The sequence below is a fragment of the Heterodontus francisci genome, chromosome 1 (genome assembly GCF_036365525.1).
Source record: "Heterodontus francisci isolate sHetFra1 chromosome 1, sHetFra1.hap1, whole genome shotgun sequence".
Classification (NCBI taxonomy): domain Eukaryota; kingdom Metazoa; phylum Chordata; class Chondrichthyes; order Heterodontiformes; family Heterodontidae; genus Heterodontus; species Heterodontus francisci.
The window spans coordinates 21,829,236-21,851,942 of record NC_090371.1 but is presented as its reverse complement, the minus strand read 5'-3'; the positions used below and the strand labels follow the sequence as shown (position 1 = coordinate 21,851,942).

Here is a 22,707-nt window from a genome sequence, read left to right as displayed (position 1 = left end):
AATGTTCTAATTATTCCAGACTACAGAATCTCTTGAAGCTGGACTAACTAAGGTGGCAGCGTACCAAACAAACGTACAACAAGTTATGACAAGGCCCTGTCTGCCCTTTCAGATGCACATAAAAGATCCAATGTGATAATGACTGGATAATCTGTTGATTGAGGGATAAATACTAGCCAAGACACTGGGGATAACTCCCCTTCTCTTCAAAATAATGCCATTTACATCCACCTGAGCAGGCAGATGAGGCTTCGGTTTAATGTCTCATCCAAAAGACAGCACAGTATTCCCTAGTACTGCACTGGAATGTCAGCCTCAATTTCTTTTTTTTGTGCTTTAGTCCTGGAGTGGGGTTTGATCCCAGAACCATGTGATTCAGATAAGAGTGCTACCAATTGAGCTAGGGGAAAGATTGGATAGGCATGGGTTGTCCTCTTTTGAACAGAGTTAGTTGAGATGTATAAGATTATGAGAGGCCCAGATAGAGTGGATAGGAAGGACCTGTTTTCAATAACCAGAGAACATAGATTTAAAGTAATTGATAGAAGAACTAGAGGGGATTTCAGGAGAATTTTATTTCACCCAGAGGATGGTGGATGTCTGGAACTCACCGTCTAAAAGAGTAGCAGAGGCATTTAATCGAAGAAAAACTTGGTTACATTCTTGAAGCGCTGTAACCTATAAAGCTATGGACCAAGGGTTTTAAAAGTGGGATTAGGCTAGATAGATCTTTTATAGCTGACATGGACACAATGGGCCCAAATGGCTTCTTTCTGTGCCATAAATTTCTATGGTAAGTCTCTGGAGTGGGACTTGAACACACAACCTTCATGACTCAGAGGTGAAAGTGCTACCAATTGAGAAGGGTTTAGCATTAAGAAACTGGGTCATGGTCTAAGTAGGTAAGGAAATTTATCAATGTTGGGTACATTTCAAAGTAGTCAGTTCAGAAATTGTATCCCAGGGGCTGGTATAAGATGAGACAAAAATAAGGGAAATAATTAAACACCTTTCAGCTTTTTGCTGCTTGTGGAATTGTGCTGTTGTGTAATACTGGTATGCCTGGCACTTCAAAGATAGTTCGTCATCTGAAGACATTTCAATGTGATAAGGTACTATGTATAAATGGAAGTATTATTAATTTATCTCCCAGGTCTGTTTGTTCTGCATTCATTTCCAACTGTGCCATTTAAGATTAAATATTTTTTTGTGAATCGTAATCTCTGCCATCAATTAATGACTGTTGTGCCAGTATATATCTTTTAATTCAGCACGATGCAACAGAGACTTTGTGTCCTATTTTTATTAATGCCAATTTGCAGCACACATCTTTTATCTTCTGTTTGCTATGTCAGTTTTTCACATAATTATATTTTCTCTCCAATTTTTTTTATTCTCTCATTTTCTTTTTCAGCTGTGTGGAATTTCAAAGGTACTCATAAGCATCATATCCCTCTCCAGATTGGAGACACAGTCAACATCCTCCAAGTGTGCGAAGGTGAATATGTTCTCATAAATGTTAGGGCTCGGCTTGCGTTCCATTGTTCATGGGGGTTTTTCAATGGTAAACATATAAGCCAAATATGAGTGGGGACATCGAACAGGTTGAAGGTGTCTCAGTCTGTCATGGATTGTGTGAAACAATTGAGAAGGGTTTAGCATAAAGAAACTGGGTCATGGCTGGAGTAGGTAAGGAAATTTATCAATGTTGGATACATCTCAAAGTAATCAGTTCAGAAATAGTATCCCAGGGGTTGGTGTTGGTTTTTATGTAAAAGATGAGACAAAAATAAGGGAAATAATTAAATCTGTGTCTTAAAATCGGCACAAAGTGAGGCCATTTGGCCCATTAAGTCTGTGTGGTCTTTGAAGGAGCAATGCAGTTAATCCCATTCCCTATCCTTGCAATTCTCTCTCCTTCAAGTATTTATCCAGTTCCCCTTTAAAGGCTACTACTGAATCTGTATCCATCACCCTATCAGGCAGTGCATTCTAAATCCCAGCCACTCATTGCCTAAAAAAGTTTCTTCTCATGTGTCTAGCCCTTTTTCCAATCACCTTAAATCTGTGTCCTCTGGTTATTGTGCCTTCAGGTTTTGGAAACTATTTCTCTTTATTTACTCTGTCTAAACTGTTCATGATTTTAAGCACCTCTCTCAAATCTCCTCTTAGCCTAAAGCAAAAGGCTGCAGATGCTGGAAATCTGGAATAAAAATGGAAAATGCTTGAAATACTCAGCAGCTCTGGCAGCATCTGTGGAGAGAGAAACCGAGTTAACGTTTCAGATCTGTCACCTTTCATCAGAACTGGGAAAAGTTGGAAATGAAATAGGTTTTAAGCAAGTGAAAGGCTGGAGGGTGGGAAAAAGACCAAAAGGGAAGGTGTGTGATAGCGTGGAAGATTAAATGATAAGAGTTGGTGGTGCAAGGCCAAAGGGAGTGGTAATGGGACAAGTAAAGAAACAAAAGATGTGCCTAAAGGAGGTGTGGCAGAAAGATGAAAAACCACTGTCCAACAGTAAAAACAAAAGGAAAACGAGAGTAAAATCAAAACCTGCAAATAAAAAGGAAACAATGGAGGTAGAGATTACAATGTGAAATTGTCGTACTCGATGTTGAGTCCAGAAGGCTGTCAATTGCATAACTGAAAAATGAGTTGCTGTTCCTTGGGCTTACTTTGAGCTTCATTGGAACAATGCAACAGACCGAGGACAGAGAGGTCAGTGTGAGGGCAAGGTGAAGAATTAAAATGTCAGGTGACCGGAAGCTCAGGGTCAACCTTGCCAAAACTGCTTCCTTGACTAAAAGCAAAATACTACGGATGCTGGAAATCTGAAATAAAAACAAGAAATACTGGAACCACTCAGCAGGTCTGGCAGCATCTGTGGAAAGAGAAGCAGAGTTAACGTTTCGGGTCAGTGACCCTTCTTCTTCTTCCGAAGAAGAAGGGTCACTGACCCGAAACGTTAACTCTGCTTCTCTTTCCACAGATGCTGCCAGACCTGCTGAGTGGTTCCAGCATTTCTTGCTTCCTTGACTTCTGTGTTAGTTTTTGCTAGTCTATCAACGAATATTCACCGTAAGCCCACTGACTCCCACAGCTACCTTGACTACACTTCCTCACATCCTGTTTCCTCTGAAGACTCTCCATTCTCCTGGTTTCTCCATTTCCACCGCATCTGTTCTGATGATGCAACCTTCCAAATCAGTGCTTCTCATATGTCTTCCTTTTTCCTCAACTGAGGATTCTACCGCACCCCACCCCCTCCCCACAACCAACACCATGGTTGACAGGGCCCATCCCATTTTCTGCACCTTTATTTACCTCTTCCCCTCCCTCCCAGAACCTTGATTGGGTTCCCTTGTCCTCGCCTTCCACCTCTCTAGCTGCCGTATTCAATGGATCATCCTCTGCCATTTCTGCCACCTCCAGTGTGATGCCACCACCAAAACATCTTCCGTTCCCCTCCCTTTCAGCATTCTGAAGGGCCCATTGCCTCCGCGACAGCCTTGTCCAGTTCTCAATCACTCCCAACAACCTCTTCCCTTCCCATGGCACATTTCCATGCAAGCATAGGAGATGCAGCACCTCCTATTTTAACTCCTCTCTCCTCACTGTCCAAGGCCCAAACTCCCCTTCCAGGTGAAATAGTGATTTACGTGTGCATCTTTCAATTTAGTAAACTGTATTCACTGATAACAATGCAGTCTGCTCTACATTGGGGAGACTAGATGCAGATTGGTTGACCACTTGGAAGAACGCGTCTGATCAGTTTGCATGCATGACCCTGAGCATCTAGTCACCTGTCATTTTAATTATCCACTTTGTTTTCGCTCTGACCTCCCTGTCCTTGGCATCCTGCAGTGTTCCAGTGGAGCTCAACGCAAGTTTGAGGAACAGCGCCTCGTTTTAAAATTGGACACTCTATAGCCTTCTGGACTCAACATTGAACTCAACAATTTCAGACCGTAATCTCTTGCCCTATTTTGTTCTGATGAAAGGTCATTGCCTTGAAACATTAACTCTGTTTCTCTCTCTACAGCTGCTGCCAGACCTGCTGAGTATTTCCAGCACTTTCTATTTTTATTTCTCCTCTTAGCCTTCTCTGCTGTATGGAGAACAACACCAACTTTTCCAGTCTATCCATATGACTGTAATCCCTCATCACTGGACTCATTCTAGTAATTCTCTTCTGTACTCTCTCCAAAGTCTTCACATCCTTCCTAAAGTGTGGTGCCTAGAATTAAACATAGCACTCTAACGGGAGATGAACTCATGTTTTGTGTAGGTTTAGCATGATTTCCTAACTTTTATACTCTATGGGCCTAATTTTAATTCTATGCAAATGGGTGTGTTTTGAATGGGTTAAAATTGGGTGCAGCACGCCTCTATTTATAAAGCCCAGGATCCCATATTCTTTATTAATGCTTTGTTAATCTGTCTGGCCGCCTTCAAAGATTTGTGTACAAACACCCGCAGGTCTCTCTGTTCATGCAGCCTCTTTAAAATTGTAGCATTTAGTTTGTACTGTCTCCCCTCCTCCTTCCTAACAAAATGTATCACATCACATTTTTCTGTGTTGAATGTCATCTACCTCATGTCTGCCCATTCCACCAACCCTGCTTATGTCCTCTTGAAGTCTATTACAGTCTTCCTTAATGTTTACCATGCTTCCAAGTTTTGTGTCATGTGCAAATGTCGTGCCCTGTACCTCCAAGTTGAAGTATTAATGTATTTTAAAAAACAGTAGTGTTCTGAGTACTGAACCTTGGGGAACTCTATTGTATACCTCCCTCCAGTCCCCAAAACTGGCATTCACCACAAAGCTCTATTTTCTTTCTCTTAGCCAATTTTGAATCTATGCTGCTACTGCCCCTCTTAACTCACGGGCTTCAACTTTTGCTAACAAACCTATTATGTAGTACTTCATCAAATGCCTTTTAGAAATTCCAGAAACTCGGTAATGACTGCACTGCCCTCATCCATCCTCTCTGTAATCTCATCAAAAAAACTCAATCAAGTTCATCGAACACAATTTGCCCTTAACAAATCCATGCTGGCTCTCCTTTATTGGTCCATGCTTGTCTAAGTAACTGCCAATTTTCTCCTGGATTATTGTTTCTAGAAGCTTCCCCACCACTGAGGTTAAACCAACTGACCTGTAATTGTCAGGTTTGTCCTTCTCCCCTTTTGCGAACAAGGGTCCAACATTTGCAATCCATCCAGTCTTTTGCCACCACACCTGTATCTAAGAATGACTGAAAGATTTGGCCAGTATCTCTGTAATTGCAACCTTTACTTCCCTCAGAAACCTTCTGGACCAGGTGATTTATCCACTTTAAGTACTGTCAGATTTTCTAGTGCCACCACTACCCCCACCCCCCAACTGCCCCCCTGCCCACCACCCACCCTTAACTATTTTTTTTATCTCATCCTGTATCCTGGCAACCTCCTTGTTTAGTAGCTTTGGCAAAGCTCATTCCCTTGGTAACATCTGATACAAAATACTCATTTATTACCTCAACCATGCATTCTGCTTTTTTTTTCTTCCAATCATAGGATGTGGGCATCACTGGCAAGGCCAGCAGTTATTACCCGTCCTGAGAAGGTGGTGATGAGCCACCATTTTGAATACATCTGAGTGGCTTGCTCGACAATTAAGAGTCAACCACATTGCTGTGGGTAAGGATGGCAGTTTTCCTTCCCGAAAGAGCATTAGTGAACCGGGTGCATTTTACAACTATCCAGTCATTTCATTTATTTAATTAACTAACTGAACTTAAATTCCTCAGTTGCCATGGTGGGATTTGAACTTGCACTTCTGAAGTACTAGTCTAGTAATAGAATCGCTGTGCTACCATACCCCCATATTGCCATCACTGATAGGTCTCCATTTTGGTCCCGAATTTTCCCACTGCTCATCTGACAACATTTTTCTGTTAATAAACCGATACAAGACCATTGAATTCCTTTTTATGGTAGCTGCCAATCTATTTTTGTACTGTCTCCTTGACTCTCTTATTTCCTTTTTCACTTCTCCTCTGTACTTAATTTATTCAGCATGATTCTCCCCTGTATTCTCAAGCTGACATCTGTCATATGCCATCTTTCTCTGCTTCATCTTACAGTCTAATTTCTTCATCATCTGGGGGCTCTAGCTTTGGCTGCCTTCTTTTTTCCCTCTTGTGGGAATGTACCGAGATTGTAACTGAACCCTCTCCTCTTTAAAACACATCCATTATTCCATTCCATTTCTACTTGACAGTCTTTGATTCCAATTTATCTGGCCCAGATCCCACCTCAATTTGTTAAGATTAGCCCTCTTCTAGTTAAGTATTTTTTTTATTCTAGATTGCTCTTTGCCCTTCTACATAGCTAATCTAAGCCTTATGAGACTAGGATCACTATTCCTGCGATGATCCCCACTTTGGCATTCTCCACTTGACCCACTCATTCCCCAGGACTAAATCCAGCAACACCTGCTTCCTCCTTGGGAAAGAAACATACTGATCAAGAAAATCCTCGTGAATATGCTTCAGAAATTCCTCCCCTTCTCTGCCCTGAACACAATCACCGCCCCATTCATACAGTCATAGGGTCATAGAGTTATACAACACAGAAACAGGCCCTTCAGCCCACCGTGTCCATGCCGGCCATCAAGCACCTATCTATTCTAATCCCATTTTCCAGCACTTGGTCCGTAGCCTTGCAGGCTATTGTTTCAAGTGCTCATCTATATACTTCTTAAATGTTGTGAGGGTTCCTGCCTCTAACACTCCTTCAGGCAGTATGTTCCAGATTCCAACCACCCTCTGGGTGAAAAAATGTTTCCTTCAATCTCTCTAAACCTCCTGCCCCTTACCTTAAATCCTGGTTATTGACAACTCTGCTGAGGGAAAAAGTTTCTTTCTATCTACCCTATCTATGCCCCTCATAATTTTGTATACCTCAATCAGGTCCCCCCTCAGCCTTCTCTGCTCTAAGGAAAACAACCCTAGCCTTTTCAGTCTGTCTTCATAGCTGAAATGCTCCAACCCAGGCAACATCCTGGTGAATCTCCTCTGCACCCTTTCCAGTGCAATCACATCCTCCCTATAGTGTGGCGACCAGAACTGTACACAGTACTCCAGCTGTGGCCGAACTAGCGTTTTATACAGCTCCATCATAACCTCCCTGCTCTTATATTCTATGCTTTGGCGTAGTTAGTCTCTCATTATCATTACTGACAGGTGTAAGAACTGTAGAATAATTTCCTTGCAAATCTGCTGCTCTATCCCCTTCCCACTATTTGAATACCTATTTGATGACCTATAAAATATACCAAGTAGTGTAATAGCTCCTTGAACGTTTCTCAACTCCAACCAAATAGATTCTGTCTTTGACCTTTCTCACCAGCTCTAATATTTTTCTTCTTCAAAACTTCTAACTCTCCCTGTTCTTACTTCCCCAACTTTCCTGAATACCTTCTATCCAGGAATATTAAGCATCCAATTCTTCCCTTTTTGAGCCAGGTCTCAGTTATTGCCATTATATCATATACCGAGGGGCTAAGAGCTCCTGCAGCTCATTAACCTTAATAACCACACCATGTATATATACACACGGGCACTCCAAACCTAACTTATACCTCTTTGTATTTTCTATAATCTGGCCGAATTCTGGATTATTTCTAACTCACAGTAACTCTTACAGTGCTCTGCCAACACTTTAGAAAGATGTCAAGGCATTGGGGAGGGTGCAGAGCAGATTTACTCAACTGACATCAGGAAAGAGGGATCAGTCATCTGAAGAGCTCAGAGCAGAGAAGATTAAAGGGAGATTTAATAGAGATGCTCAAAATGATAAATTTTGATACAATAGATAGGGAGAAACTGTTTCTATTGGCAGGTGAGTTGGTAACTAAAAAGTACAGATTTGAAATAATTGGCAAACAAGCGGGGTGGGGATGGGGGTGGGGGTGAGAGGTGGGAGGAAGGGGTTGGCCTGGTGGAGATGAGAGTTCATTTCACTCTCAGCGAGTTGTTATGATCTGGAGATCACTGCCTCAAAAGGTGGTGGAAGCAGATTCAATAGTAACTTTCAAAAATGAAGTGAATATGTACTGATAAAAAGAAAAAAAAAGTAGAGTTATGGAGAAAGAGCAGAGGAGTAGAACCGGTTGGATTGGATTTTGGATTAGAGATACAGCACTGAAACAGGCCCTTCGGCCCACCGAGTCTGTGCCGAACATCAACCACCCATTTATACTAATCCTACACTAATCCCATATTCCTACCAAACATCCCCACCTGTCCCTATATTTCCCTACCACCTACCTATACTAGTGACAATTTATAATGGCCAATTTACCTATCAACCTGCAAGTCTTTTGGCTTGTGGGAGGAAACCGGAGCACCCGGAGAAAACCCACGCAGACACAGGGAGAACTTGCAAACTCCACACAGGCAGTACCCAGAATCGAACCCGGGTCCCTGGAGCTGTGAGGCTGCGGTGCTAACCACTGCGCCACTGTTGGTAGCTCTTTCAAAGAGACAGACAAATCCCACCAAATATTCATACCAAACAGACACGATAGGCTGAATGGGCTCCTTCTGTGTTGTATGAATCGATAGCTGGGATTTCACATGGAGGCAATGGCCCCTCCCACTGGCTGGAAAGTCTCCGCCAGCCCTGAAAGCCACAACCTTATTTTACAGTCCTCAAACAATTACATGCCTGCAGTCAGGGCTTCCACTGCTGTAAGGCAGGGTGGTTTTATCGGGGAGAGATCATGCTTGACATACCAATAAGAATATTTAAAATAATATATCGGGGCTGGAGGATAAAGGTCACTCCATGTCTGTTGACACAGTACCTCACAGGAAGTTAACCCAGAAAGCAGAACTGCATAAAATTAGTGGGTGGTTATTGACGTGGATAGGCAACGGGTTGGATGAAAGGAGCATAGGAGCAGGAGGAGGCCATCAGCCCCTTGAGCTTATTCTGTTATTCAATTAGATCATGTCGAATCTGTATAGTTCCAAGTCAGGATGGTGTGTGACTTGGAGGGGAACTTTCAGGTGGTGGTGTTTCCATGTATTTGCTGCCCTTGTCCTTCTAGTTGGTAGAGGTCGCGAGTTTGCCAGGTGCTGTCTAAGGAGCCTTGGTGCATTGCTGAAGTGCATCTTGTAGATGGTACACACTGCTGCCACTGTGCATCTGTGGTGGAGGGAGTGAATGTTTGTAGATGGGGTGCCAATCAAGCGGGCTGCTTTGTCCTGAATGGTGTCGAGCTTCTTGAGTGTTGTTGGAGCTGCACCCATCCAGGCAAGTGGAGAGTATTCCATCACACTCCTGACTTGTGCCTTGCAGATGGTGGACAGGCTTTGGGGAGTCAGGAGGTGAGTTACTCGCCTCAGGATTCCTAGCCTCTGACCTGCTCTTGTAGCCACGATATTTATATGGCTCCTCCAGTTCAGTTTCTGGTCAATGGTAGCCCCCAGGATGTTGATAGTAGGTGATTCAGCGATGGTAATGCCGTTGAATGTCAAGGGGAGATGGTTAGATTCTCTCTTGTTGGAGATAGTCATTGCCTGGCACTTGTGTGGCGCAAATGTTACTTGCCACTTATCAGCCCAAGCCTGGATATTGTCCAGGTCTTGCTCTATTTCTACACGGACTGCTTCAGTATCTGAGGAGTCACGAATGGTGCTGAACATTGTGCAATCATCAGCGAACATCCCCACTTCTGACCTTATGATTGAAGGAAGGTCATTGATGAAGCAGCTGAAGATGGGAAGATGGTTGGGCCTAGGACATTACCCTGAGGAACTCCTGCAGTGATGTCCTGGAGCTCAGATGATTGGCCTCCAACAACCACAACCATCTTCCTTTTCGCTAGGTATAACTCCAGCCGGCGGAGGGTTTTCCCCCTGATTCCCATTGACCTCAGTTTTGCTAGGGCTCCTTGATGCGATAATTGGTCAAATGCTGCCTTGATGTCAAGGGCAGTCACTCTCACCTCATCTCTTGAGTTCAGCTCTTTTGCCCATGTTTGAACCAAGGTTGTAATGGGGACAGGAGCTGAGTGGCCTTGGCGGAACCCAAATTGAGTGTCATTGAGCAGGTTCTTGCTCAGCAAGTGCCGCTTGATGGCACTGTTGATGACACCTTCCATCACTTTACTGATGATTGAGAGTAGGCTGATGGGACGGTAATTGGCTGGGTAGGACATGTCCTGCTTTTTGTGTACAGGACATACCTGGGCAATTTTCCACATTGCAGGGTAGATGCCAGTGTTGTAGCTGTACTGGAACAGCTTGGCTAGTGGTGCGGCAAGTTCTGGAGCACAGGTCTTCAGTACAATTGCCGGAATATTGTCAGGGCCCATAGCTTTTGCAGTATCCAGTGCCTTCAGTCATTTCTTGATGTCACGCGGAGTGAATCGAATTGGCTGAAGTCTGGCATCTATGATGCTGGGGACTTCAGGAAGAGGCCGAGATGGATCATCAACTCAGCACTTCTGGCTGAAGATTGTTGCAAATGCTTCAGCCTTATCTTTCGCACTGATGTGCTGGTTTCCCCCATGATTGAGGATGGGGATATTTGTGGAGCCACCTCCTCCAGTAAGTTGTTTAATTGTCCACCACCATTCACGGCTGGATGTGGCAGGACTGCAGAGCTTAGATCTGATCCGTTGGTTATGGGATGGCTTAGCTCTGTCTGTCGCATGCTGCTTACGCAGTTTGACATGCATGCAGTCCTGGGTTGTAGCTTCACCAGGTTGACACCTCATTTTGAGGTATGCCTGGTGCTGCTCCTGGCATGCCCTCCTGCACTCCTCATTGAACCAGGGTTAGTCTCCTGGCTTGATGGTAATGGTAGAGTGGGGATATGCCAGGCCATGAGGTTACAGATTGTGGTTGAGTACAATTCAGCGCCTCATGGATGTCCAGTTTTGCATTGCTAGATCTGTTCGAAATCTATCCTATTTAGCACGATGGTAGCGCCACACAACACGATGCACGGTTTCCTCAATGTGAAGGTGGGACATCGTCTCCACAAGGAGACGATCTTTCCTGATGTTCCCTTTGGTACAGCGGCTTTTTTCGGGAGCTGATAGTGCGAGCCATCTAACAGCTGAGAGGTCAGTTTCAGTTTAAAGTTAAAGTTAATTACCTTTTGTTTCGGCGGACCAGGGGACTGCTGGGTAAGTAAAAACATATATATTTGGGCAGTTTGAATTGATTTTCCCTTTGGTACAGCGGCTTTTTTCGGGAGCTGATAGTGCGAGCGAGCCAACAGCTGAGAGGTCAGTTTCAGTTTAAAGTTAAAGTTAATTACCTTTTGTTTCGGCGGACCAGGGGACTGCTGGGTAAGTGAGGTTACATATTTGGGCGGTTGCTTCACCCGAAACACTACGCGGGTAGTGTCTCCCACCCATCCTCCTCCTCTAACCAAAAAAAAAGGACTCTGGTGTGTTGATAAGGTAAGCTTTTTATTTAAAAAGTTCTGTCCGTCGGATTGCTAAGCTAACAAGTTTTGACTTTCTTTTTTGGTTTTTCAGTAGATTTGTTGGGAATTTAGAATAGAGGGAATGGAGGTTAAGGCAGTTGAATGCTCCTCCTGCAGAATGTGGGAGGTAAGGGTCGCCAAGAGTGTCCCTGCTGACTGCATCTGCGGGACGTGCACCCAACTCCAGCTCCTCGAGAACCGCGTTAGGGAACTGGAGCTGGATGAACTTCATTCGGGAGGCGGAGGGGGTTATTGAGAGGAGTTATAGGGAGGTAGTCACACCTCAGGTAAAAGAAGTAGGTAGATGGGTTACCGTCAGGGGAAGGAGAGGGAACCAGCAGGCAGTGCAGGGATCCCCTGTGGCCGTTTCCCTCAACAACAGGTATACCGTTTTGGATACTGTTGCGGGGGACGACTTACCAGGGGTAAGCAATGGGGTACAGGTATCTGGCACAGAGTCTGTCCCTGTTGCTCAGAAGGGAAGGGGGAAGAGGAGCAGAGTCATTGGGGACTCCATAGTTAGGGGAACAGATAGGAGGTTCTGTGGGAACAAGAGAGACTCACGGTTGGTGTGTTGCCTCCCAGGTGCCAGGGTTCGTGATGTCTCAGATCGTGTTTTTGGGATCCTTAAGGGGGAGGGGGAGCAGCCCCAAGTCATGGTCCACATAGGCACCAACGACATAGGTAGGAAGAGAGATGGGGATTTAAGGCAGAAATTCAGGGAGCTAGGGTGGAAGCTTAGAGCGAGAACAAACAGAGTTGTTATCTCTGGGTTGTTGCTCGTGCCACGTGCTAGCGAAGCGAGGAATGGGGAGAGAGAGGAGTTGAATACGTGGCTGCAGGGATGGTGTAGGAGGGAGGGTTTTGGTTTCCTGGATAATTGGGGCTCTTTCTGGGGTAGGTGGGACCTCTACAAACAGGATGGTCTTCACCTGAACCAGAGGGGTACCAATATCCTGGGGGGGAGATTTGCGAGTGCTCTTCGGGGGGGTTTAAACTAATTCAGCAGGGGAATGGGAACCTAAATTGTAGTTCCAGTGTAAGGGATGTTGAGAGTAGTGAGGTCAGGGATAAGGTTAAAAGGACGCAAGAGGGCACTGGCAAGCAAGAACTTGGTTTAAAGTGTGTCTACTTCAACGCCAGGAGCGTCGGAATAAGGTGGGTGAGCTTGCAGCATGGGTTGGTACCTGGGATCTCGATGTTGTGGCCATTTCGGAGACATGGGTAGAGCAGGGGCAGGAATGGATGTTGCAGGTTCCGGGATTTAGATGTTTCAGTAAGAACAGAGAAGATGGTAAAAGAGGGGAGGGGTGTGGCTTTGTTAATCAAGGAGGGTATTACAGCGGCAGAAAGGACGTTTGAGTACTCGTCTACTGAGGTAGTATGGGCCGAGGTTAGAAACAGGAGAGGAGAGGTCACCCTGTTGGGAGTCTTCTATAGACCTCCGAATAGTTCCAGACATGGAGAGGAAAGGATAGCGAAGATGATTCTCGACAGGAGCGAGAGTAACAGGGTAGTTGTTATGGGGGACTTTAACTTTCCAAATATTGACTGGAAATACTATAGTTCGAGTACTTTAGATGGGTCAGTTTTTGTCCAGTGTGTGCAGGAGGGTTTCCTGACACAGTATGTAGACAGGCCAACCAGGGGCGATGCCACATTGGATTTGGTACTGGGTAATGAACCCGGCCAGGTGTTAGATTTAGATTTAGGTGAGCACTTTGGTGATAGTGATCACAATTCGATTAGGTTTACCTTAGCGATGGGCAGGGACAGGTATATACCGCAGGGCAAGAATTATAGCTGGGGGAAAGGAAATTATGATGCGATTAGGCAAGATTTAGGATGCATAGGATGGGGAAGGAAACTGCAGGGGATGGGCACAATAGAAATGTGGAGCTTATTCAAGGAGCAGCTACTGCGTGTCCTTGATAAGTATGTACCTGTCAGGCAGGGAGGAAGTTGTCGAGCGAGGGAGCCGTGGTTTACTAAAGAAGTTGAAGCGCTTGTCAAGAGGAAGAAGGCGGCTTATGTTAGGATGAGACGTGAAGGCTTAGTTAGGGCGCTTGAGAGTTACAAGCTAGCCAGGAAAGATCTAAAGGGAGAGCTAAGAAGAGCGAGGAGAGGACACGAGAAGTCATTGGCGGATAGGATCATGGAAAACCCTAAGGCTTTCTATAGGTATATCAGGAATAAAAGAATGACTAGAGTTAGATTAGGGCCAGTCAAGGATAGTAGTGGGAAGTTGTGTGTGGAATCAGAGGAGATAGGGGAAGCGTTAAATGAATATTTTTCGTCAGTATTTACAATAGAGAAAGAAAATGTTGTCAAGGAGAATACTGAGATACAGACTACTAGGCTAGATGGGATTGAGGTTCACAAGGAGGAGGTGTTAGCAATTTTGGAAAGTGTGAAAATAGATAAGTCCCTTGGGCCAGATGGGATTTATCCGAGGATTCTCTGGGAAGCTAGGGACGAGATTGCAGAGCCTTTGTCCTTGATCTTTATGTCGTCATTGTCGACAGGAATAGTGCCGGAAGACTGGAGGATAGCAAATGTCGTCCCCTTGTTCAAGAAGGGGAGTAGAGACAGCCCTGGTAATTATAGACCTGTGAGCCTTACTTCGGTTGTGGGTAAAATGTTGGAAAAGGTTATAAGAGATAGGATTTATAATCATCTTGAAAAGAATAAGTTCATTAGCGATAGTCAGCACGGTTTTGTGAAGGGTAGGTCGTGCCTCACAAACCTTATTGAGTTTTTCGAGAAGGTGACCAAACAGGTGGATGAGGGTAAAGCCGTGGATGTGGTGTATATGGATTTCAGTAAGTCGTTTGATAAGGTTCCCCACGGTAGGCTATTGCAGAAAATACGGAAGTATGGGATTGAAGGTGATTTAGAGCTTTGGATCAGAAATTGGCTAGCTGAAAGAAGACAGAGGGTGGTGGTTGATGGCAAATGTTCATCCTGGAGTTTAGTTACTAGTGGTGTACCGCAAGGATCTGTTTTGGGGCCACTGCTGTTTGTCATTTTTATAAATGACCTGGATGAGGGTGGAGAAGGGTGGGTTAGTAAACTTGCGGATGACACGAAGGTCGGTGGAGTTGTGGATAGTGCCGAAGGATGTTGTAGGGTACAGAGGGACATAGATAGGCTGCAGAGCTGGGCTGAGAGATGGCAAATGGAGTTTAATGCGGAAAAGTGTGAGGTGATTCACTTTGGAAGGAGTAACAGAAATGCAGAGTACTGGGCTAATGGGAAGATTCTTGGTAGTGTAGATGAGCAGAGAGATCTTTGTGTCCAGGTACATAAATCCCTGAAATTTGCCACCCAGGTTAATAGGGCTGTTAAGAAGGCATATGGTGTGTTAGCTTTTATTAGTCGGGGGATCAAGTTTTGGAGCCACGAGGTCATGCTGCAGCTGTACAAAACTCTGGTGCGGCCGCACCTGGAGTATTGCGTGCAGTTCTGGTCACCGCATTATAGGAAGGATGTGGAAGCTTTGGAAAGGGTGCAGAGGAGATTTACTAGGATGTTGCCTGGTATGGAGGGAAGGTCTTATGAGGAAAGGCTGAGGGACTTGAGGTTGTTTTCGTTAGAGAGAAGGAGGAGGAGAGGTGACTTAATAGAGACATATAAGATAATCAGAGGGTTAGATAGGGTGGATAGTGAGAGTCTATTTCCCCGGATGGTGATGACAAACACGAGGGGACATAGCTTTAAGTTGAGGGGTGATAGATATAGGACAGATGTTAGAGGTACTTTCTTTACTCAGAGAGTAGTAGGGGCGTGGAACGCCCTGCCTGCAACAGTAGTGGACTTGCCAACTTTAAGGGCATTTAAGTGGTCATTGGATAGACATATGGAATAGTGTAGGTCAGATGGTTTCACATGTCGGCGCAACATCGAGGGCCGAAGGGCCTGTACTGCACTGTAATGTTCTATGTTCTATGTTCTAAGGACTGTGCGGTGGTCACTCCTACCAATACTGTCATGGACAGAAGCTTCTGCGGCAGGCAGAGTGGTGAGGACGAGGTCAAGTAATTTTTTCTCTCGTGTTGGTTCACCTACTACCTGCCGCATACCCAGTCTAGCAGATATGTCCTTTCGGACTCGGCCAGCTCGCTCAGTAGTGGTGCGACCGAGCAACTCTTGGTGATGGACATTGAAGACCCCACCCAGAGTACATTTTGTGCCCTTGCCACCCTCAGTGCTTCCTCCAAGTGGTGTTCAACATGGAGGAGTACTGAGTCATCAGCTGAGGGAGGGCAGTAGGTGGTAATCAGTAGGAGGTTACCTTGCCCATGTTTGACCTGATGCCATGAGACTTCATGGGGTCTGGAGTCGATGTTGCGGAACTCCCAGGGCAACCCCCTCCCTACTGTATACCACTGTGCCACCACCTCTGGTGGGTCTGTCCTGCCGGTGGGATAAGACATACCTGTGGATGGTGATGGCAGTGTCTGGGACATTGTGAGGTATGATTCCGTGAGTATGACTATGTCAGGCTGTTGCTTGACTAGTCTGTGGGACAGCTCTCCCAATTTTGGCACAAGCCCCCAGATGTTAGTAAGGAGGACATTGCAGGGTCGACAGGGCTGGGTTTGCCTTTGTCGTTTCCGGTGCCTAGGTCGATGCCGGGTGGTCCGTCCGGGTTCATTCCTTTTTATTGACTTTGTAGCGGTTAGGTACAACTGAGTGGCTTGCTCGGCCATTTCAGAGGGCATGTAAGAGTTAACTATATTGCTGTGGGTCTGGAGTCACATGTCGGCCAGACCAGGTAAGGACAGCAGATTTCCTTCCCTAAAGGACATTAGTGAACCAAATGGGTTTTTACAACAATGGACAATGGTTTCATGGCCATCATTAGACTAGCTTTTAATTCCAGATTTCTTCATTAAATTCAAATTCCACCTTCTGCTGTGGTGGGATTCAAACCCATGTCCCCAGAGAAATACCCTGGGTCTCTGGGGTACTAGCCCAGTGATAATACCACTACGCCACCGCCTACCCTTGGACTCTTTCTCTCTCTCTCTCTCTCTTTTGTGCATCTCCACCTTGCCAAATCTCTGCATGCAGATATTTCTTCAGACACTCTTCTTTGCTTCTACTTAATGCCTCCATTTGGTCCTCTTTTATTTTTCTCACCCCTGCTTAGTGTACACTTCGTATCCACCATCCTGTAAAATACTCTGCATATCATGAGTACAATGTAGATATTAGCTGTGCTGGATTCAAATCCAGGCCCAAAGTGAAACAACGCTTTCTTTCTTGCTGGCAATCTTGAAGAATAAATTTGATTCTCAACTGCAGTTACACATTAACGTCATTCTACTTACTTCATTTTATTTAAGTCTCCACAACAACTTGCATTTAAATAGTGCCTTTTACATAGTCAAACATCCAAAGGCTGTTCAGGAGCCTAATCTGACAGAAATAAATTGATATCAATTCAAAGAAGGAGACATTAGGACAAGTGAGCAAAAGCTTGGTCAAAGAGGTCCGTCTTCAGGAGTGTCTTAAAGGAGGAGGGAGTAGTGTAGAGTGGAAAGGGCTTGGATGGGAATTCTGTAGCTTCAGGCCTGGGCAGCGATGTATTGGTGGCTAGGGAAGGGAATTTTTGATGGGGGCTGAAGACAATGGCTTAGGCCTTCCCAATATTTCAGCCCAAGACTATAGGCCCAGATCTTCCATTTGAAATCTTATGAATCAACACTTAAAGGATTACAAATTTTACTTCAAGCTGTTTCATATCCCATTAGACTGAAGACTCATTAAATGAACAAGCAGGCACAAAAGTTATTCAAAAATATAGTCTGTTTCATTCTTCACAGGAGCAAAGACCTTAAATCAAACCAAGAACACGTGACAGAGCAATGATGTACATTGGACTAAATAAACTTTACCCATCTGACTGATCGAGCACTCTATATAGCTGACTGCACAGACATTTAAACTAATGGTGTAAAGGTTAATTAGAGACTACCCAATGTCCACCAGTCACTGTGCTTCTCAGGAATAGCAGTGAAAGGCAATTTGAACCATGTAATTACAAAATGAAATGAATTGGATTGAATTGAGTAGATGGTTAAGTGAGCGCTTCCACTAACTAACTTAGGTGGAAACCTCAATCCAAAATCAGAATGAATTCTTGTAAAAATATGTTGTAGGTGCTTACAGGGTCAGGCAATATCCAATTTGCTGAAATCAAAGCATTAAGAAATAATAAAATTAAACAAGTAGTAAAAGCAGTAGTATGGATACTGTGGTCCTCTTCCCTCTCCTCAGTGCAGCCTAATCAAGCTGGGCTGCAGCAGGTCATACTAACAGGACAATAGGCTTTTACTCCATTTCTCAAGTGCTGATGAATCCCCTGCTGGGACTATAACCATTTCCTGCTCCTGAACTGTAAGAAAAAAAAGACAAAAAGACTTGTACTTATATAACCCCTTTCACATCCTAAGGCTATCCTAAAGAGCCACACAGCCAATGAGTTTCTTTTAAAGTGTGGTCACGGCCATTTTCTCGGCAAGCATGGCAGTCAATTTTTGCAAAAGATTTGACTTCAACACACAGCCAGTCAGGTAAACAGCCAGTAACTTTGTCTGTGGTGTTGTTCGTTGAGGGATATATGTGGCCAGTAAAAATAGTGCCATGGGATCTTTTACGTGCAATTGAATAGGCGGATTGAGCCTCCGTTTAATGCCTCTTTTGAAAGACAGCACCTCCAGCGACTCCTGCATAATTGCACCGAATAAAATTTTCATCCTTGATTGATGAATATAGGAAGAAGAGTAGACCATTTAAGACCATTGAGCCTATTCTGCCATTCAACTAGATCATGGCTGATTTATGACTTAACTTCATATACCTGCCTTTACCCCAAACCGCTGCTGAGCTGCCTTTAACTGCTGCAGCCCATGTGGTGTTGGTACACCCACAGTGCTATTGGGAAGGGAGTTCCATCAGGATTTTTACCCAGCAACAGTGATGGTGTAGCGATCTACTTCCAAGTCAGGATGTTGTGTGACTTGGAGGGGAACTTGCAGGTGGTGGTGTTCCAATGCCTCTGCTGCCCTTGTCCTTCTAGATGGTACAAGTCACAGGTTTAGAAGGTGCTGTCGAAGAAGGCTTGGTGACTTTCTGCAGTGCATCTTGTAGATGGACACACTGCTGCCACTGTGCACCCGTGTTGGAGGGAGTGAATGTTTAAGGTGGTGGATGGGGTGCCGATCAAGCGGGCTGCTTTGTGGTTGGTGTCGAGCTTCTTGAATGTTGTTGGAGCTGCACCCATCCAGGCAAGTGGAGTGTATTCCATCACACTCCTGACTTGCACCTTGTAGATGGTGGACATGCTTTGTGGAGTCAGGAGGTGAGTTACTCACCGTAGAATTCTGACCTGGTCTTGTAGCCATAGTATTTATGTGGCTGGTCCAGTTAAGTTTCTGGTCAATAGCAGCCCCCAGGATGTTAATAGTGGGGGATTCACCAATGGCAATGCCATTGAATGTCAAAGCGAGACGGTTTTTTTTTTAGAACATTACAGCGCAGTACAGGCCCTTCGGCCCTCGATGTTGCGCCGATCATCTGACCTACACTATTCCATTTTCATCCATATGTCTATCTAACCTAACTGAATTGTGATCACTATCACCAAAGTGCTCACTTACACCTAAATCTAACACCTGGCCGGGTTCATTACCCAGTACCAAATCCAATGTGGCATCGCCCCTGGTTGGCCTGTCTACATACTGTGAGTGGAGTTGAAGGAGAAGTTGTTCAATGTGAGAACAAGTTCAGCCAGGCGGAGGAGGGTGGTGGTGGATGGGGACTGGTTGGGCCTCTGTTCAAGGAAGAAGCGGAGAGCCCTTAAACCCCATAACCACTACCCTGTTACTCTCGCTCCTGTCGAGAATCATCTTCGCTATCCTTTCCTCTACATCTCTGGAACTATTCGGAGGTCTATAGAAAACTCCCAACAGGGTGACCTCTCCTCTCCTGTTTCTAACCTCGGCCCATACTACCTCAGTAGACGAGTCCTCAAACGTCCTTTCTGCCGCTGTAATACTTTCCTTGATTAACAATGCCACACCGCCCCCTCTTTTACCCTCTTCTCTGTTCTTACTGAAACATCTAAATCCCGGAACCTGCAACATCCATTCCTGCCCCTGCTCTACCCATGTCTCTGAAATGGCCACAACATCAGGATCCCAGGTACCAACCCATGCTGCAAGCTCACCCACCTTATTCCGGATGCTCCTGGCGTTGAAGTAGACACACTTTAAACCAAGTTCTTGCTTGCCAGTGCCCTCTTGCGTCCCTGTAACCTTATCCCCTACCTCACTACTCTCAACAGCCTGTACACTGGAACTACAATTTAGGTTCCCATTCCCCTGCTGATTTAGTTTAAACCCCCCCCGAAGAGCACTAACAAATCTCCCCCCCAGGATATTGGTACCCCTATGGTTCAGGTGAAGACCATCCTGTTTGTAGAGGTCCCACCGACCCCAGAAAGAGCCCCAATTATCCAGGAAACCAAAACCCTCCCTCCTACACCATCCCTGCAGCCACGTGTTCAACTCCTCTCTCTCCCTATTCCTCTCTTCGCTAGCACGTGGCACGGGCAACAACCCAGAGATAACAACTCTGGTTGTTCTCGCTCTAAGCTTCCACCCTAGCTCCCTGAATTTCTGCCTTAAATCCCCATCTCTCTTCCTACCTATGTCGTTGGTGCCTATGTGGACCACGACTTGGGGGTGCTCCCCCTCCCCCTTAAGGATCCCAAAAACACGATCAGAGACATCACGTACCCTGGCACCTGGGAGGCAACACACCAACCGTGAGTCTCTCTCGTTCCCACAGAACCTCCTATCTGTTCCCCTAACTATGGAGTCCCCAATGACTAATGCTCTGCTCCTCTTCCCCTTTCCCTTCTGAGCAACAGGGACAGACTCTGTGCCAGAGACCTATACCCCATTGCTTACCCCTGGTAAGTCGTCCCCCCCAACAGTATCCAAAACGGTATACCTGTTGTTGAGGGAAACGGTCACAGGGGATCCCTGCACTGCCTGCTGGTTCCCTTTCCTTCCCCTGACGGTAACCCATCTACCTACTTCTTTTACCTGAGGTGTGACTGCCTCCCTGTAACTCCTGTCAATAATCCCCTCCGCCTCCCGAATGATCCGAAGTTCATCCAGCTCCAGCTCCAGTTCCCTAACGCGGTCTGCGAGGAGCTGGAGTTGGGTGGTATTCATTTAACGCTTCCCCTACCTCCTCTGATTCCACACACAACTTCCCACTACTATCCTTGATTGGCCCTGTTCTAACTCTAGTCATTCTTTTATTCCTGATATACCTATAGAAAGCCTTAGGGTTTTCTTTGATCCTATCCGCCAATGACTTCTCGTGTCCTCTCCTTGCTCTTCTTAGCCCTCCCTTTAGATCTTTCCTGGCTAGCTTGTAACTCTCAAGCGCCCTAACTGAGCCTTCACGTCTCATCCTAACATAAGCCTTCTTCTTCCTCTTGACAAGCGCTTCAACTTCTTTAGTAAACCACGGCTCCCTCGCTCGACAACTTCCTCCCTGCCTGACAGGTACATACTTATCAAGGACACGCAGTAGCTGCTCCTTGAATAAGCTCCACATTTCGTTTGTGCCCATCCCCTGCAGTTTCCTTCCCCATCCTACACATCCTAAATCTTGCCTAATCGCGTCATAATTTCCTTTCCCCCAGCTATAATTCTTGCCCTGCGGTATATACCTGTCCCTGCCCATCGCTAAGGTAAACCTAACCGAATTGTGATCACTATCGCCAAAGTGCTCACCTACATCTAAATCGAACACCTGGCCGGGTTCATTACCCAGTACCAAATCCAATGTGGCATCGCCCCTGGTTGGCCTGTCCACATACTGTGTCAGAAAACCCTCCTGCACACACTGGACAAAAACAGACCCATCTAAAGTACTCGAACTATAGTATTTCCAGTCAATATTTGGAAAGTTAAAGTCCCCCATAACCACTACCCTGTTACTCTCGCTCCTGTCGAGAATCATCTTCGCTATCCTTTCCTCTACATCTCTGGAACTATTCAGAGGTCTATAGAAAACGGTTAGATTCTTTCTTATTGGAGATGGTCATTGTCTCACAATTATGTGGAGCAAATGTTACTTGCCACTTATCAGCCCAAGCCTGAATGATGTCCACGTCTTGCTACATTTCTACACAGACTGCTTCAGTATCTGAGGAGTTGCAAATGGTGCTGAACATTTTGTAATCACCAGCAAACATCCCCAATTCTGACCTTATGAAGGAGGGAAGGTCATTGATGAAACAGCTGAAGAAGGTTGGTCCTAGGACACTACCCAGAGGAACTCCTGCAGCAATACACTGGGGCTGAGATGATTGACCTCCACAACCACAATATTTTTACCATAAATGCTGGCTTCTAAGGGGCTGGTTGGCATCCTCCAGCTCCTATGATTATTTAAGGATTGATTTGCAGTTGCCACCAGCAGACCTGGTCAGAGGGTAGCCCCCACAGTTTGAATGTCTTCACCGAGAAATGCTTTATCATGTTGTAGTTCTGCGATCGAGTGTCTGGATAATTGCAGCATGTATCTAGTGCTAGCTATTTCTCATTAAATCTTTTAAAGTCTCTTGGCAGCTGAGGTCCTCCGCTTTGACAGTCAAGAGAAAAAGCAATAAAAAGGCCCAGATGGCAACTGGAAGGAAAGCAAGTTGATGACTAATTTGGAAGGTCCATTAAAAAAAATTAGTCCCATAAATAGATTCAGTAGGATATATAGGCAATAGGGAAACCATGCTGCTATTGTAAAATCAGATGGATGTTTTATTAAACATCATGTTTGCCAAGCCCGCCCCACATTCATGCAGGCCAGATCATAACCATTCCCTCCCTCTCTTCCCCCAGCCTCTCCCACTCCCATCATAGTCATGTAATATCCTGGGAGATGCAAAAAAACATAGAACGTATAAGGGAAAAATACTGTGACAAATTCCTCTCCGACTCGCTCAGGCGATTGAAACCAATCCTGGACGCCACATGGACCAATTGCAATGTAAATGCGTTCCCACATCACCATCTTTGCTTCTTCCTGTCATCTTCAAGGATAGCAATAATAACAAAAAAAATCATTCATCTAGCACCTTTTAATGTTACATGTTGTCCCAAACTCTATTGTTTGGGTCAGATCCAT

The 22,707-nt window shown here is 45.3% G+C and overlaps 1 protein-coding gene across 2 annotated transcripts in view; it reads left to right on the top strand.

Annotated features, from left to right (window-relative positions):
- LOC137368229 (dedicator of cytokinesis protein 2-like) overlaps nt 1–22,707 on the top strand; it is a 1,222,644-nt gene that overhangs the window by 73,217 nt on the left and 1,126,720 nt on the right. For both annotated transcript variants that reach the window (XM_068028710.1, XM_068028709.1), the window contains exon 2: nt 1,415–1,498. In XM_068028710.1, coding sequence (XP_067884811.1) covers nt 1,415–1,498 — 84 coding nt within the window. The remainder of the gene's footprint in view (nt 1–1,414; nt 1,499–22,707) is intronic.